Consider the following 13,283-nt stretch of genomic DNA (forward strand, 5'->3'; position numbering starts at 1 on the left):
CATTTCAATATATTCACTTTCAGGTTCTTTCTAGTGGAAAATTTATAAACGCATTGTATAAATATCCACAAACCAATATATACATGTATTAACTAACCAGCACTTTTGTCATTTATTTTCTAATTCACCTTTTAAAATATGTGAGGTTTTGTATATTTAATCTCTACAGTAGAGGATTAGGGCCACTGGAAAAAAAAAAAAAAAAAAAAAGGTTCAATATCGTCAACTTCCTGATAAAACCTGCTATGTGACTTTTGGCAAATTTTACAGGAGAAACAAAAAACTGTTTATATAACAGGAAACTGTGAAATATGACCAAAAAAAAATAAAAAATCTGTTCCTTTAATGTTGGTACTTATGATGGAATGTAAACAACTGAAATTTGAAGCTATAATAGGGGAGATAACAGGTTTTTATTCCCAACCAAAAATGTCACTTAGCAGGTTTCATCAGGAAGCCGACGATATATATTTTATTATTATAAAGAGAAAAAAGTGAAAATTCTGAGATTAAAGCCAGAATTCTGAGTTTAACGTCAGAATTCTTAGTTTAAAATCAGAATTCTGAGGGAAAAAAAAGTCTGACTTTTTTCTCAGAATAATAAAACATATACAATGAACCTTTTTTTTTCCAGTGGCACTAATCCTCTTCCGTAAATCTCATAAAATGATCATTTCAAATAAATACATAAATAAATACATGAAAAAATAATAAATAAAAGACAAGTACACCAAACAGGAAGTAATTACTTCAGGCTTTTATTTTGAAGTCCTACTTTGGCCGGAAATCAGCAGTCCACTCGCTCTTCCGTCTTAAACCGGGTCAACGCGTCGCTCTGGATGTTTAAATCTACTGTGGAAAGATTTCACAACAAATGGAAATCCTACCGACACAGGTTTGTCCCCTGGGTGGTGTTGAACCTGTCTAGAAATGAGAAAACTCTTCGGAAGGTGACGGAGCGATGCAAAGACAAGCTAGTCCCGGACGAGGAAGTGTCCCGGAGCCTCCTGGGTCTGTTCCGAGCCCTGCTCACAACCCACGGGGCTCAGACCCACGCAGGACCAGCCGGGCCTGATGACACAGTGCGTGGACATGAGGCTATGCTGCAGACTCTGGGCTTCTGCATTGACCGGAAGCCCAGCAGCTTGGCCTTTGCAGGAACAGGAGTGTTTGTCACCAGTGGGTTTGTCCCTAAAGGGGTCACAGTGGCCATGTACCCTGGGACAGTCTACCAGGCCTATGAGCCCATCCTCCTGCAGTCCATCAGAAACCCCTTTGTCTTCAGGTGTATCGATGGGATCCTCATTGATGGAAATGACAAAGGTCTTTCTAAAATGGTGTTCAGGTCTTGCAGTGGCAGAGACAGGATGGGGCCCTTCTTAACCAGTGACACCAGTTGGTTGACATCCGGTCCACTAAACCCGCTGGCGGTGGGACAGTATGTGAACAACTGCTCCAACGAGAGGCCTGCCAACGTCTGCTACCAGGAGTACGACGTTCCCCAGAAGTTTCCCCTGGAGCTACGACAGTATCTCCCCAATGTGAACTACAGTCAGGACAGTCACAGGCCTCTGCGCTGTGTGGTTCTGGTGTCACTCAGAGACATTACAGCCGGAGAAGAACTGTTCTCCAACTACTACACCATTGTGCATTAGAGCCCCAGGATAGAGCTGTAACCGATTAATCGACTCAAAGACATCCAAAAAAATCTTTCAACCACAATTCTCCTGAATCAAAGCTTTGTTTCCTTCATTTCTCTGCTGATAAACGTTGGTTCCACTGTTGTGTTTCACACGGACGCTTATTGTGATGCACAAAGAAGCTTCAGTTCAGGAAAACTGCCATAGAATATTTCCCTTCAATCAATTCAAGTCGATTAATTGAATCGGGAATTTTTGCATTGACTTCAAGCACCTAATCAATGAATCGGTTGCAGCTCTACCCTCCAACGTCCTGCTTTGATATCACAGCTCAAGAAGATGAGACATTTGACGCGAAATAAGAAATATTTATTTTTTTCTGGCACAAATCTCTTTGTACATTCTTACACTGAAGCAAAAACCTAAAACAAAAGCTTTTGTGGGTTACGGTTTGAACAATAAATACCTGAAAGTGCAAGAAATTGTCATTATTTTACTTTGTTTTTAATTGCTTAGATCCCATTTTTGAAACAACGGGTCATATCTGCAAAACTAACAATACATCAACTACCAAACCTTACACATAAAACATTATACAACCCATGCAAATGTAAACAATTCATGCGAAACATTTTAAAAATGTGTGTGTCAATGTAGTGCACAAAAACTATCATGTGAATAAGCAAAGCATCTACTATGAATAGAGTATAGATCAGTGTTTTTCAACTTTGGGGTCGGGACTCCACATGGGGTTGCCTGGAATTCAAAGGAGGTTGCCTGAAATTTCTAGTAATTAATAAAACTAAAAATAAAAAACTTACTAATAAAAACTATATGGTGAGTCGAGAGAGACGATCACAATCCATAAAAGACATGACAAACTCTGATGCTGAAACTGAAGCACTTCGGTTCTGTTTATCTGTCAAATGTTCATTGTGGTCAGTTTCAGATGCTGCAGCTCTTTCATAATTCATAGTTTCAGTTCTTGTTTGTTCAGTATTAATTGTCCTCCTTGTAAATCACAGCTGGACTGACTGTACATATCCTGACCAAGGAAAATCACATTCTCACTTTGTGCATTAATCTACACCTGGATTTACTGCCTCTGTCCACAATAACAGACATTATACAGACTAAATGTTGTCAAAAATAAATGTTTCTTTGCAACATAGTATAGCAAACTATTACATGATCAAAAACAAACTAATTTTAGCAAAAAAAAAAAAAAAAAGAAAGTCTCCGTTTTAAATGTCTGGGGTCACAAGAAATTTGTGAGGTTAAAATGGGGTCATGAGCCAAAAAAAGGTTGGGAACCACTGGTATAGATGAAAAAACACTTGTCGTTTTTACTTTCTCTGTGTGCATGTCAGAGTAGTTTGCAGTGAAGTTTTTCTTACATGTAGTTTTTTCAGTGTTGTAAATACCTGCACACGTATACAAATATGTATAATTTCTAACTGCTAACATTATGCAGTACCAATACAAATAGGGGGTAAATGTTATTTTTCCATCTATACATAACAGAAGTGTAGCAAACATTCATGTTACAAAAAAGAACAGAAAACGTAGGCTGAATCATACCATCTTAGTGGCTCTGGCTATAACACTTCACCCACATCTTAAGACAAATTCTTACAGTTTTTACCAGACGTCTGTGATAAAATTGCCAGTTGAGTAACTTGAGTTGTGTTTATAGTCTTACATCAGGTGTGATAAAAAAAAAAATACAAAGTGTAAAACAGTGAATATGTATTTATTCTGCCATAAATACATGGACTACAGATGATGTTTTCAGATAAAATCCTTCATGGATCACTGTTTGCATTTAAACATTCAGTAAAAAAAAAAAAAGTGCTCATGCAGTCACAGCACCATCAGTATTCTTAAATGAACACTGCTAGAATTATCTCAGCACTTTCTTTATGGATCCACAGCACAGTGTTAATGGAAAGTGAGTTTTTAATACCAGTGCAGAGGAAGTGTTAGCTGTTCTCAACACTAGTGTGCAGTGTTACACTTGAACACTTGTTTCCATTCCTTTTCATAATAATCATAAAGGTGTTTTTCTATGTCAACACAAGTCCTGTGTAATCAGTATGTGTATACTGCATTAGCCTAAAATGCACGGAATGGAACTGGAATATGGATCAGAGTAGTGTCATCACTTTTTCCATAAGGGAAACAAAACCAATGCATATGGTTAAATATAGAATAGAATAGAATAGAATAGAATAGAATAGAATAGAATAGAATAGAATAGAATAGAATAGAATAGAATGCCTTTATTGTCATTATACATATGTACAACGAAATTGTAAGAGACAACTCTCTGGTGGTGCGTAGTGCAAAAAGTTTAAAGAAGAAAGGAAGTGTAAATATATACACAGTATAAAAACAGGCATGTCACCAACCGAGAAATATAGAACATCAGCAAAGAGAAAAAAGACCAAAAAACACTGACATATTAATCCAGTTAGTTTTATTAACATTTTGTTGGTGAGATTATATACTATTACATATAGATCTTTGGCAATTTGATCTTCAATTTGCTCCCCAGTTTCTTTGTAAAACCATCAAGCAGTTATAGCAGCATCAGATTCATTACCATGACTGTAAAGTTTCTAGATAAATCTTTTTGTGAGAAAAACCTGCTGCCATTTCAATACAAATGTTCTGAAAACATTAATGAGAGATATATATCCTGGTTAATTCAGCAATAACTCTACTCATGTTTTAATGGAAGTATCTGTTCCTATTAAGTAAACCACAAATAAATAATTTCAGTCATTCAAGTTTTATTTCTATGGCACAAACTATACACAAGAACACAAATATCTGCTTTAGAGCAAAGCAAAGAAAACATCAAACAAATGAAATACAAAAGGACCCTTCAACCACACATGAAAGAAATATTTCGAGATGAACTTTGAAACAGATCTCAGATCATCAGGCAGTTTATTCATCAGAATAATATCAAAGTCTCTTCCTGTTTTTCTTTATACTCTAGGTGCATTGTGGAGACACATGCCTGATGATCTGAGTGAACTGACTGGATTATAGTCAGTGACCAGGTCAGAAATACATTGAGGAGTGATATCAGTTAGAGCCTTGTATACTAGAAATAATATTTTCAATCAATTCGATGATGTACTGGAAGCCAATAGTGTGTCTGGGCCTTAGTATAGACTGGATTTATCATAGTAGCATGTCCGTGGGGCTGTTATTGCTTACAATTTAGTAAATGAACCAAATTAAATGACTGAAACATTTGATCCAATTTGTGTCTTCAGAGAAGGCATACAGAAATAATAACATTGCTGTCTATAGCAGATATTACTTTGGTTTTCATTCCATGAATTGGCCTGAATAATTATAGTCTCTGGTACCAGGATTTATTATCTTTATGTGTTCTGAAAGTCAGAACTGAACTGGAAAAGAAAGCTTTTAAATTTTCTTCTCCCACTGCCAGGAACACTCTACAGAGAGAGAGCTAAAATGGAAGGATCTGATTTATTTGAATCTATTCAGTCACTTCAGATAAATGAGAAAATGATCAATCTGGATGTAAATGCTTCTCTGACTGATTGAATTGGGTTCTGCTTTGAGATGCTTTTTTCATAAAATTGTTTATTATCTTTTTAAGTACCTTTTAAATTATTGGTGGTGTCTCCGTGAGTCATTTTTGTGGTTAAATAAAGGTTGAAAATATTATTTTAGCAAGAACTGAATTGTGTGCAAAAACGGATGCTTTAGCGCCAAATCCGGCCCGCCAAAGGCTCCAGTCCAGCCCTTGGGATGAGTTTGTGAAATGCAAAAATTACACTAAAATATTAACATTCCTTTTAGTTCAGGTTCCACATTCAGACCAATTCAATCTCCAGTGGGAAGGACCAGTCAAATACTGTCATAATAACATATAAATAATGACAACTCCAAATTTTTCTCTTTGTAAATGTAAATATTTTCATGTATTTACACTAAAACAAAGTATAATTTTGCACAAAAAAAAAGAACAACCTGAATTGTCTTAAGAGAAGTACAATTTTAACAATACTCCATCTGTTATTAAATGTTTTGTGTTTGTAGATCCACTGTGATCTGTAAGTTATAATGTACATGTGCAAATGATAAACTGAGGCAGAATACTGTTGAAAATACATTGATTTTTTCCACTTTGTTCATGTTATCCACATCTTTTGAAAGGATAGTTTGGAGATGTAAACTTTTTCATAATGTAAATTTACTTGTTTCACTTTAAAACATAGAGAAAAGTTTGGAGTTGTCATTATTTATAAATTATTCTGTTATTATTTGACTGGTTGGGCCCACTGCAGATCAGATTTAGCTGAATGTGGAACTGAACTGAGATGAGTTTGACAGCCCTGGTTTAGCAGTTGGAGTTTGTTCACTGTAACCCAAAAGAGGTTCATGACAAAGGAAAAACTTTAGGATGTAAAGCTGAAAATCCACCTCTACACACTCCTCAGTAAAACTTTTCGTTTGTAATGAAAGCATACACCTCTCCTTTCAGGTTGGCATTCCAGAATTTGGCATTTTTAGGAGCGGCCTTGGATAACCCTTCCTTTGAAAAGTGTTGCACAACCTTGCAACAAGAATTTTGTCCTCTCAGAGCCACTATAGTAGCCTGAGAACCGATTATTACTGCAATATCCTTCCGCCAAGAAAGATAGTCTGGTACATTTTTTACATTTTTCTACGTTAAAGACACATATTTTCAAACACATAACATACTTAATAAAACAAAATTGTCTCAAAAAATGAACTGAGTCACCTGAGATGGTAGTGATAGCGAAATAGAGCATTAAGTTGACTGGTGAAAATAGTCCGGCTGCATAAAGGCAGTTGGCATCGCCATCAGCGATCTTTCCAGTCGCATGCTGAAGTTGCGTACGGATCATGTCTAGCGATTCTGCTGATTACAACAGGTAAAACAGTACATTTAGACGTTTTTCACAGAAATACTCCGTAACTGATCGAATATACATCTTCTAATTCGTTGTCATACGGGTGTGTACTTGTGATATACAATTAGTTTTTATCTAGCTAACCAGGTTGCTACCTGTGCTAGGGCAATCTAAATGCTAGCTAAGTGACGTTAGCTTCCCGGCTACACCGCAGTTCCAAATTACCGTTGTGCGGCGTTGGTCTAATCGGCAGTGTATCCTAACAATACTGTAGCGTGTATTAGTATAAGTTCTTGTCTTTTTATGTGCTCGTAGCCGGTACTCATGAACGACATTTGATCTGTCATTCAGGCTGTACTTCGGCCTAGCTTGTAGGCGGCGGCGGCGTAGGCCCCAGTGTCCGACATATTGGCTAACGGCGAACGAAGCTGCGCTCCATATTGCGATAGAACGGACTCTTAAAGATTTGGCATTTATTGGTTTAGAGACACAAGTTGGCTGCAAAGAAGTGGGTGTGGAACCTTTGAATCTTACATAACGGGGTATTTTGAGGGGCGGTTAGTTGAGCCGTGCACCGAGGAATTTGACACGTGCGTCCAGCGAAGCCCGGACTGTAACGGGATCCTCTGGGCGTAACCCGGACCACCGTGGACCCGCTCACTACACCTCTGACGCAGACCACGTTAATTACTTAGTCAACCTGAAGTGGGAGGGTTTTCCTCCCAACTATTAGTCAGATAGCCGCGCATTTATGACGGAACACGTGGTTTGAATCACTGGTCTTCATAACCTCGGACGTCCCTGCTATTACCACACATTATTAAACGGTTTCATTTATTTAATTCTTTGACATGTTGAGGCAGTTACTTAACATTGGATCTGCCTGCCTTCTGTTCTCTGAAATAGCTCAAGAGATAGAGACCATGGGGGGCCAGATGGAATGGAGCCTGATGGTGTCATCGAGGTAAATGCACAACACTTGTACATCTTTTTCTCATCTAGAAATCAGATTTAGGTTGAGATTTCCCACATTTTCCTACCATTTTCAAGCTTGGGACACTGAAACCAAGCCATTTTGGGCACTAATAAGATTAAATCTTGGTGGATAGCATTAAAATGGAACTTACTATGCCATATCTAATTGATGGGCATCATAGAGTTTAGTTTTTAAGTTCTTTTAGTGCCATTAATGTGTTACCTTAATTTTTTTGTACACAGAAATGGTAGTAACAGTGCTTCAGAAATTAAGTGACTTATTGATTCTTTTTATAATGCACTATATTTTCTTGCCAGAGGACCCCCAAATCTATATCCGTGCACTAAAGTCTTCTACAAACTTAAAGAAAATGGTGCAGTAGTCTGAAATGATTATCCTCTATCACTAGCTAATATGTAACTGTTTTAAGTACTTTACCAACTGCAAGTTTCTCAGTAATTCCAATGGATTTGTAAAATTTGATGGAAAAAAAAATACTACCCAGCACTAATGTGAACTGTACAGATACACAATTAAAGTTTATTGAAATGCATTCAGTGTCGACAAACATGGCATTTCCTCATCAGTTACTTCCTCTAAAAGTCGTGTACCCTGTGGGAAAATGCTCAAATATCGTAGATGCAAATCATAACGTTCTGTGCATTTCTTTCCCTCTGACATTAAAATGGATCTTGCATCGTAATGTAATGGTCTCAAAATGGTCTTTGTTAAACAGTTAACCTGATGAAACCTGTATAAACCCTGGGTTTACACTTATGCTACTGTGTTTGTTTAATTCAGAGCAACTGGAACGAGATTACAGACAACTTTGATGATATGAACCTGAAGGAGACTCTTCTTAGGGGAATATATGCATATGGTTTTGAAAAACCTTCTGCCATTCAACAGAGGGCAATCATCCCTTGCATCAAAGGTAAAGAAGCACCATATACATGATCAGTGTTTTTATTAAGAGTGAAGTGATGCTTTACCATCTTTCGGGACTTACCCATTAATGGGGATAATTTTTTTTTTACTGATCACTCATAAATATTAGATCTGTAGTGAGATTCTTGTGTTCTTCTACAGAGACTACATGAATGTGAACTACTTGTGGAATGATTCATAAGTTTTGTTTTCCCCCCTCTAATTCTAAATTAATTTTTGTTCATCAGGCTACGATGTCATTGCTCAAGCCCAGTCAGGCACTGGCAAGACGGCCACATTTGCCATCTCTATCTTGCAGCAGCTGGACATAGAGCAGAAGGACACTCAAGCTCTGGTGCTGGCTCCCACCAGAGAGCTGGCTCAGCAGGTATGCTGTTCCCTGGGTCACGATTACTCTAACAGTGCCTCAGACCTAGGCAGCATATTGAGGACACTGATTCAATATGAAGGTACCTTTTTATTTAAAATTTCTAAAGTGTAAAATTGAACAGGATCCTTAAGATTGGTGTAGTCCTCTCCATGGCTGCATTGGTCTAAATGGTGATCTGGCTTAATGTGAATTTGTTTTGAATATTAAATTGGTGTTGTAGAAAACTGGGTGATATGATGGCATACCATCTTTCGGGACTGACTCTTGAAGTGGAGAGTTCTTTCTTTTTTACTGATCACTCTTAACAGTTTCTCTACAGTGTTGAAATGGCCTTTGCTTTCCTGTGTCTCATTCCCTTGAACTAATATTGTTTTGTTCTCTTATCATCTTATCTAGATCCAGAAGGTAATTCTGGCTCTGGGTGACTACATGGGGGCAACCTGCCACGCCTGCATCGGAGGGACCAATCTCCGTAGTGAAATACAGAAGCTCCAGGCTGAGGCCCCCCACATAGTGGTGGGCACTCCAGGGCGTGTGTACGACATGCTGAATAGGAGACATCTGGGTAAGTACCATAGGCCCTCTTCAACAGAAACTAAGACTTGAAACCATGTGAAGATTTCTGTCTGAGGTTTAGTGTCATGATTTCCCACACAGTACCAAAGTGGATCAAGATGTTTGTTCTGGATGAAGCTGATGAGATGTTGAGTCGAGGTTTCAAAGATCAAATCTATGAAATCTTCCAGAAACTGAGCACAAACATTCAGGTAAGCATCCTAAAAGCACACAACTTTTTATGTGTAGGTCTAATGTTGCTCACTTCTGCTTTAAAAGAAGTCTGCTATAATTGTACGATTCAGATTTTTCTGTTTCATGCAATAATGCTAGCAGAGTTGTTTGTGGAAGGAGATGGATTGTGCGCTGTTCTGAAAATGAGATGGGGTCGAACCTCTTTCTTAATGTTCGTTGACCTCGGTCTCAAGGCTCAGTGCTACAAGAAATCTGCATTGAAATGTCATCTTTAAAACTGTGGGTCTTCCATTGTGGTAATCTGAGCATGTACTGTTCAGGTGGTCCTGCTCTCTGCCACCATGCCAGCAGATGTGTTGGAGGTGACAAAGAAGTTCATGAGGGACCCCATTCGCATCCTGGTGAAGAAGGAAGAGCTGACCCTTGAGGGCATCAAGCAGTTCTACATTAATGTAGAGCGCGAAGTAAGTCGACTTAACATGTTCACGAGCAGAGTTTAGAAAGCTTATAGTCTTAGCTGCAATGTCTCATGACGTAGAACCTCTCAAATTCATGGGAGCTTTACTGGCACAAAATGTTCAGGGAATGTTGCCAAACTTGAAATTATAAAACCACAGTCATCCTTCTCCATAAAGCACCCTGCTAAAACTGCAGGAGCCAAGCCTCACAGGTTTAGCTCCTGTGGACATGTAAGCATGGGTACACCAGGGAAGGAGAGAAAAGCACAGGGTTGGAAATGAGGCTTGGATGGACCTCTTTCTTAATGTCCAGTGTCCTTTTGTCTCGAGATCCTGTGTCACACACACCAGCTGAATAGTTTCTATTCAACATCAGTGTATTATGACTTGTCGGAAACGCCTAGTTAACTTTGTCATCAGAACTTGTGCTTTGCTATCAACGCCTCTCCTCTTTTTAGGAATGGAAGCTGGACACCCTGTGTGATCTGTATGAAACTCTGACAATCACCCAGGCTGTGATCTTCCTCAACACCAGGAGAAAAGTTGACTGGTTGACAGAGAAAATGCATGCTCGAGACTTCACCGTCTCTGCTCTGGTAGGTCATGTTCTAACACACACACACCACCCAATCAATCTACAGCTGAAATGTTTGCCCATCACAATAGTTTACCAGTAATAATATGGTGCCTTTGTTCTATGACAGCATGGTGATATGGACCAGAAGGAGCGTGACGTGATTATGAGGGAGTTCAGGTCTGGCTCAAGCAGAGTGTTGATCACTACTGATCTTCTGGTGAGTGTCGGAGGCATACAAGGGGTGACTGATAAGAAATGATTTTATAATTTATGTAAAGGCTACTTTTAACAATTCCTGACTGGCATTAGTGACAGTTTTAACCCAAAATGTTTTCAGTTCTGTAACAGTCCTAAAGTGACTAAACAGGTAAAACTTTTGGGAGAGAAGTGCCCGTTCTCCACAATGGGTTCCTCACATGTAGGAACCTGTTACTTAAAAACAGGCCACATTAACATGTAAAAGGATCCGGCAGATCCTCAGAAGAAATGATCAACTTTGACATTTAAGGTCTTAATTTGTTGTCTTCAGAAACTTAAATATTGGAAGTTTTGTTTTTGTTTGTTTGTCTCGGATAGTGTGTGTTTAAGTCTTTTCTCTCAGAACAGGATGGCAGAATCACACACTCACATGACTAGAATAACATTTTATGCTTAAATTTTGGTGCTTGTGAAGATGATCTTGAAACTTGCCTTCAACAGTAGGAACAATGTGCTCACTGTATACTCGAGTATAACTGAGCGATTGTTTCCTTAGGCTCGTGGCATTGATGTACAACAGGTTTCCTTGGTCATCAACTATGACCTGCCAACAAACCGAGAGAACTACATTCATAGGTAAGAGTAGTTAATTGTGGTGTTTTTTTTTTTAATTTTTAAAAAAAAAATTTTGTCCTCAGTTGCACTCAAGTGTGTGACACCCTGGTCTTTGTCTTACTCTGGTCACGTTATCTTCCAGAATTGGTCGCGGTGGCCGTTTCGGCAGAAAAGGAGTTGCTATCAACTTCGTCACTGAGGAAGACAAGAGGATTCTTCGGGACATCGAGACGTTTTACAATACAACCGTGGAGGAGATGCCTATGAATGTGGCTGACCTGATTTGAGCCCCGAGAGTCGTTTTCTTTTGTTTTTAAACGCAGTGATAGCGATCGTCCACTTGCATTGTGCTTATATTATTCGAGGGGGAAAAAAAAAAACTTCTCAATGCTAAACTTTGGATCAGAATTTTGGTATGTGTTAAAAGCGAGGTGACTTCTATGGTGGCCTCTCTTGGACAGTTGTAGATTCTAACCTCGACAGCTGGCTGGTTGGAGCTGCAAAGCCATGGGGTCTGTAAACTTAAAGGTCCTTATCAGGTATTTCTTTCCATGTTCAATTAAGATGCGTGTATTCGATGTTCTCCACCATTTAGTAACTTACTTGTGGACTAAAAGGTATAAGTGCTGTATAAAGTCTGCAAATTATGTTATGCTAACATATGTGCGATATATCGTGGGCCTGCTTAATAGAGGCACTTGTCATGTTATACTGTAGATTCACTTGCTTTTTGTTATTATCTTTTGTGAATGTTTTAATTTAAATGTACCATATTTTTTTATCCCACTTGCTTTCTCAGAATTCCTCACCAGTTGGCCATATTTTGCTGACATGTGGTTTTACCCTTACCAGAGTATATCCCCCCCCCAACCTGACTACTTTTCAGACTTCCTCCTCCCCAGAATTGTATGAATGTCTTAATAAACTCAAGTTGCTGTACGTAAACTCCTTCCTGTGTCCTGGAACACCAGTGTGTATTTGTCTTGTTATAGGACATTCCACTGTTAAAATCTAATGAGGTGTCTGTAAAAGCATGCACTGTACTTCCACACACAGCTCTGGACTGAAAACTTGTAGCACAGCACCACCTACTGGCAATAAAGTAGTTACCCAGGCTTTGTTGAAATCTGACAGTCTTGCATAGATGAGTTTTTCAGGGGTAAAATGTCTGAGTCTTGAATTTACAAATCTGTATTTAATACCCTAAAATCTTTAAAAACTACTAAATTTAATATTGTAGGTCTTAAATTATGTTTCTAGAAACTTGGTTGTATTGTTTAACCCTTTCATACATGAATTATGACAACCATAATCAAGATTTTTTTTATCTTGTGTTTTTATTCCTCCTTTGGCATGAAAAAACCCCAAAGTGATTGAGTTTTGTTTTGTTTTGTTTTTTTTCCATCTAGCTCCAAAAATGTCCACTCAGCTACACCATGCATTTAATTTTTGAAGCAAATATATATATATATATATATATATATATATATAAACCCAATAGCAGAAAGTGATATGGAAACAATGAAATTAAAGACATTTGTAATACCGCTAATCTGATGTTTTCTCACATTTTAACATATTCTAATACTAGTTATTCACTTCATGGAGATAATATGAAAAAAAAAAACCTTTAAATACAGTAACAATTAACAGTTGATTTACCCTAAAACATGTTAGTGCAGATCAAGTTTATCAAGAACAGCAAAGTTACAGTAATGGTCTGAATGTCAGTGTATGGGATGATGCATAAGGTTCAAGGTTCCTTTATTTGTACCCGTGGGTAGATTTGTTTTGCAGTCGAGGTGATTGCTTTGACATTACAACAA

General features: G+C 38.1%; 2 protein-coding genes and 4 non-coding genes across 6 annotated transcripts; all 6 read left to right on the forward strand.

The window, feature by feature from the left end:
• The first annotated feature begins 784 nt into the window (after nucleotides 1–784).
• On the forward strand, nucleotides 785–2,126 carry setd9 (SET domain containing 9). Its single transcript, XM_030159530.1, has 2 exons — nucleotides 785–1,663; nucleotides 1,940–2,126. The coding sequence occupies exon 1, from the start codon at nucleotides 840–842 to the stop codon at nucleotides 1,653–1,655; it is 816 nt and encodes a 271-aa protein (XP_030015390.1). The 5' UTR covers nucleotides 785–839; the 3' UTR covers nucleotides 1,656–1,663; nucleotides 1,940–2,126.
• Nucleotides 2,127–6,461: 4,335 nt separating this feature from the next.
• eif4a2 (eukaryotic translation initiation factor 4A2) lies at nucleotides 6,462–12,402 on the forward strand. Its single transcript, XM_030160691.1, has 11 exons — nucleotides 6,462–6,586; nucleotides 7,472–7,529; nucleotides 8,343–8,475; nucleotides 8,717–8,856; nucleotides 9,256–9,424; nucleotides 9,517–9,626; nucleotides 9,930–10,073; nucleotides 10,526–10,663; nucleotides 10,772–10,861; nucleotides 11,399–11,478; nucleotides 11,600–12,402. The coding sequence occupies exons 1-11, from the start codon at nucleotides 6,558–6,560 to the stop codon at nucleotides 11,742–11,744; spliced, it is 1,236 nt and encodes a 411-aa protein (XP_030016551.1). The 5' UTR covers nucleotides 6,462–6,557; the 3' UTR covers nucleotides 11,745–12,402.
• Nucleotides 8,515–8,587, forward strand: LOC115438047 (small nucleolar RNA SNORD2). Its single transcript, XR_003938026.1, has one exon. It is a non-coding gene; the product is annotated as a small nucleolar RNA SNORD2 (small nucleolar RNA).
• Nucleotides 9,086–9,160, forward strand: LOC115438046 (small nucleolar RNA SNORD2). The gene has a single exon (XR_003938025.1). It is a non-coding gene; the product is annotated as a small nucleolar RNA SNORD2 (small nucleolar RNA).
• LOC115438045 (small nucleolar RNA SNORA81) lies at nucleotides 9,677–9,858 on the forward strand. The gene has a single exon (XR_003938024.1). It is a non-coding gene; the product is annotated as a small nucleolar RNA SNORA81 (small nucleolar RNA).
• Nucleotides 10,230–10,413, forward strand: LOC115438044 (small nucleolar RNA SNORA81). The gene has a single exon (XR_003938023.1). It is a non-coding gene; the product is annotated as a small nucleolar RNA SNORA81 (small nucleolar RNA).
• Nucleotides 12,403–13,283: the final 881 nt, after the last annotated feature.

Source organism: Sphaeramia orbicularis, chromosome 17 (assembly GCF_902148855.1).
Source record: "Sphaeramia orbicularis chromosome 17, fSphaOr1.1, whole genome shotgun sequence".
NCBI lineage: Eukaryota > Metazoa > Chordata > Actinopteri > Kurtiformes > Apogonidae > Sphaeramia > Sphaeramia orbicularis.

Bases quoted from the DNA above. Each gene is read 5' to 3' on its own strand.
- setd9 (XM_030159530.1), top strand. From the start codon at position 840: ATGTTTAAATCTACTGTGGAAAGATTTCACAACAAATGGAAATCCTAC.
- eif4a2 (XM_030160691.1), top strand. From the start codon at position 6,558: ATGTCTAGCGATTCTGCTGATTACAACAG. The intron at 7,530-8,342 runs GTAAATGCACAA...TGTTTAATTCAG, and splicing joins AGCCTGATGGTGTCATCGAG to AGCAACTGGAACGAGATTAC. The intron at 9,425-9,516 runs GTAAGTACCATA...TTTCCCACACAG, and splicing joins GCTGAATAGGAGACATCTGG to TACCAAAGTGGATCAAGATG.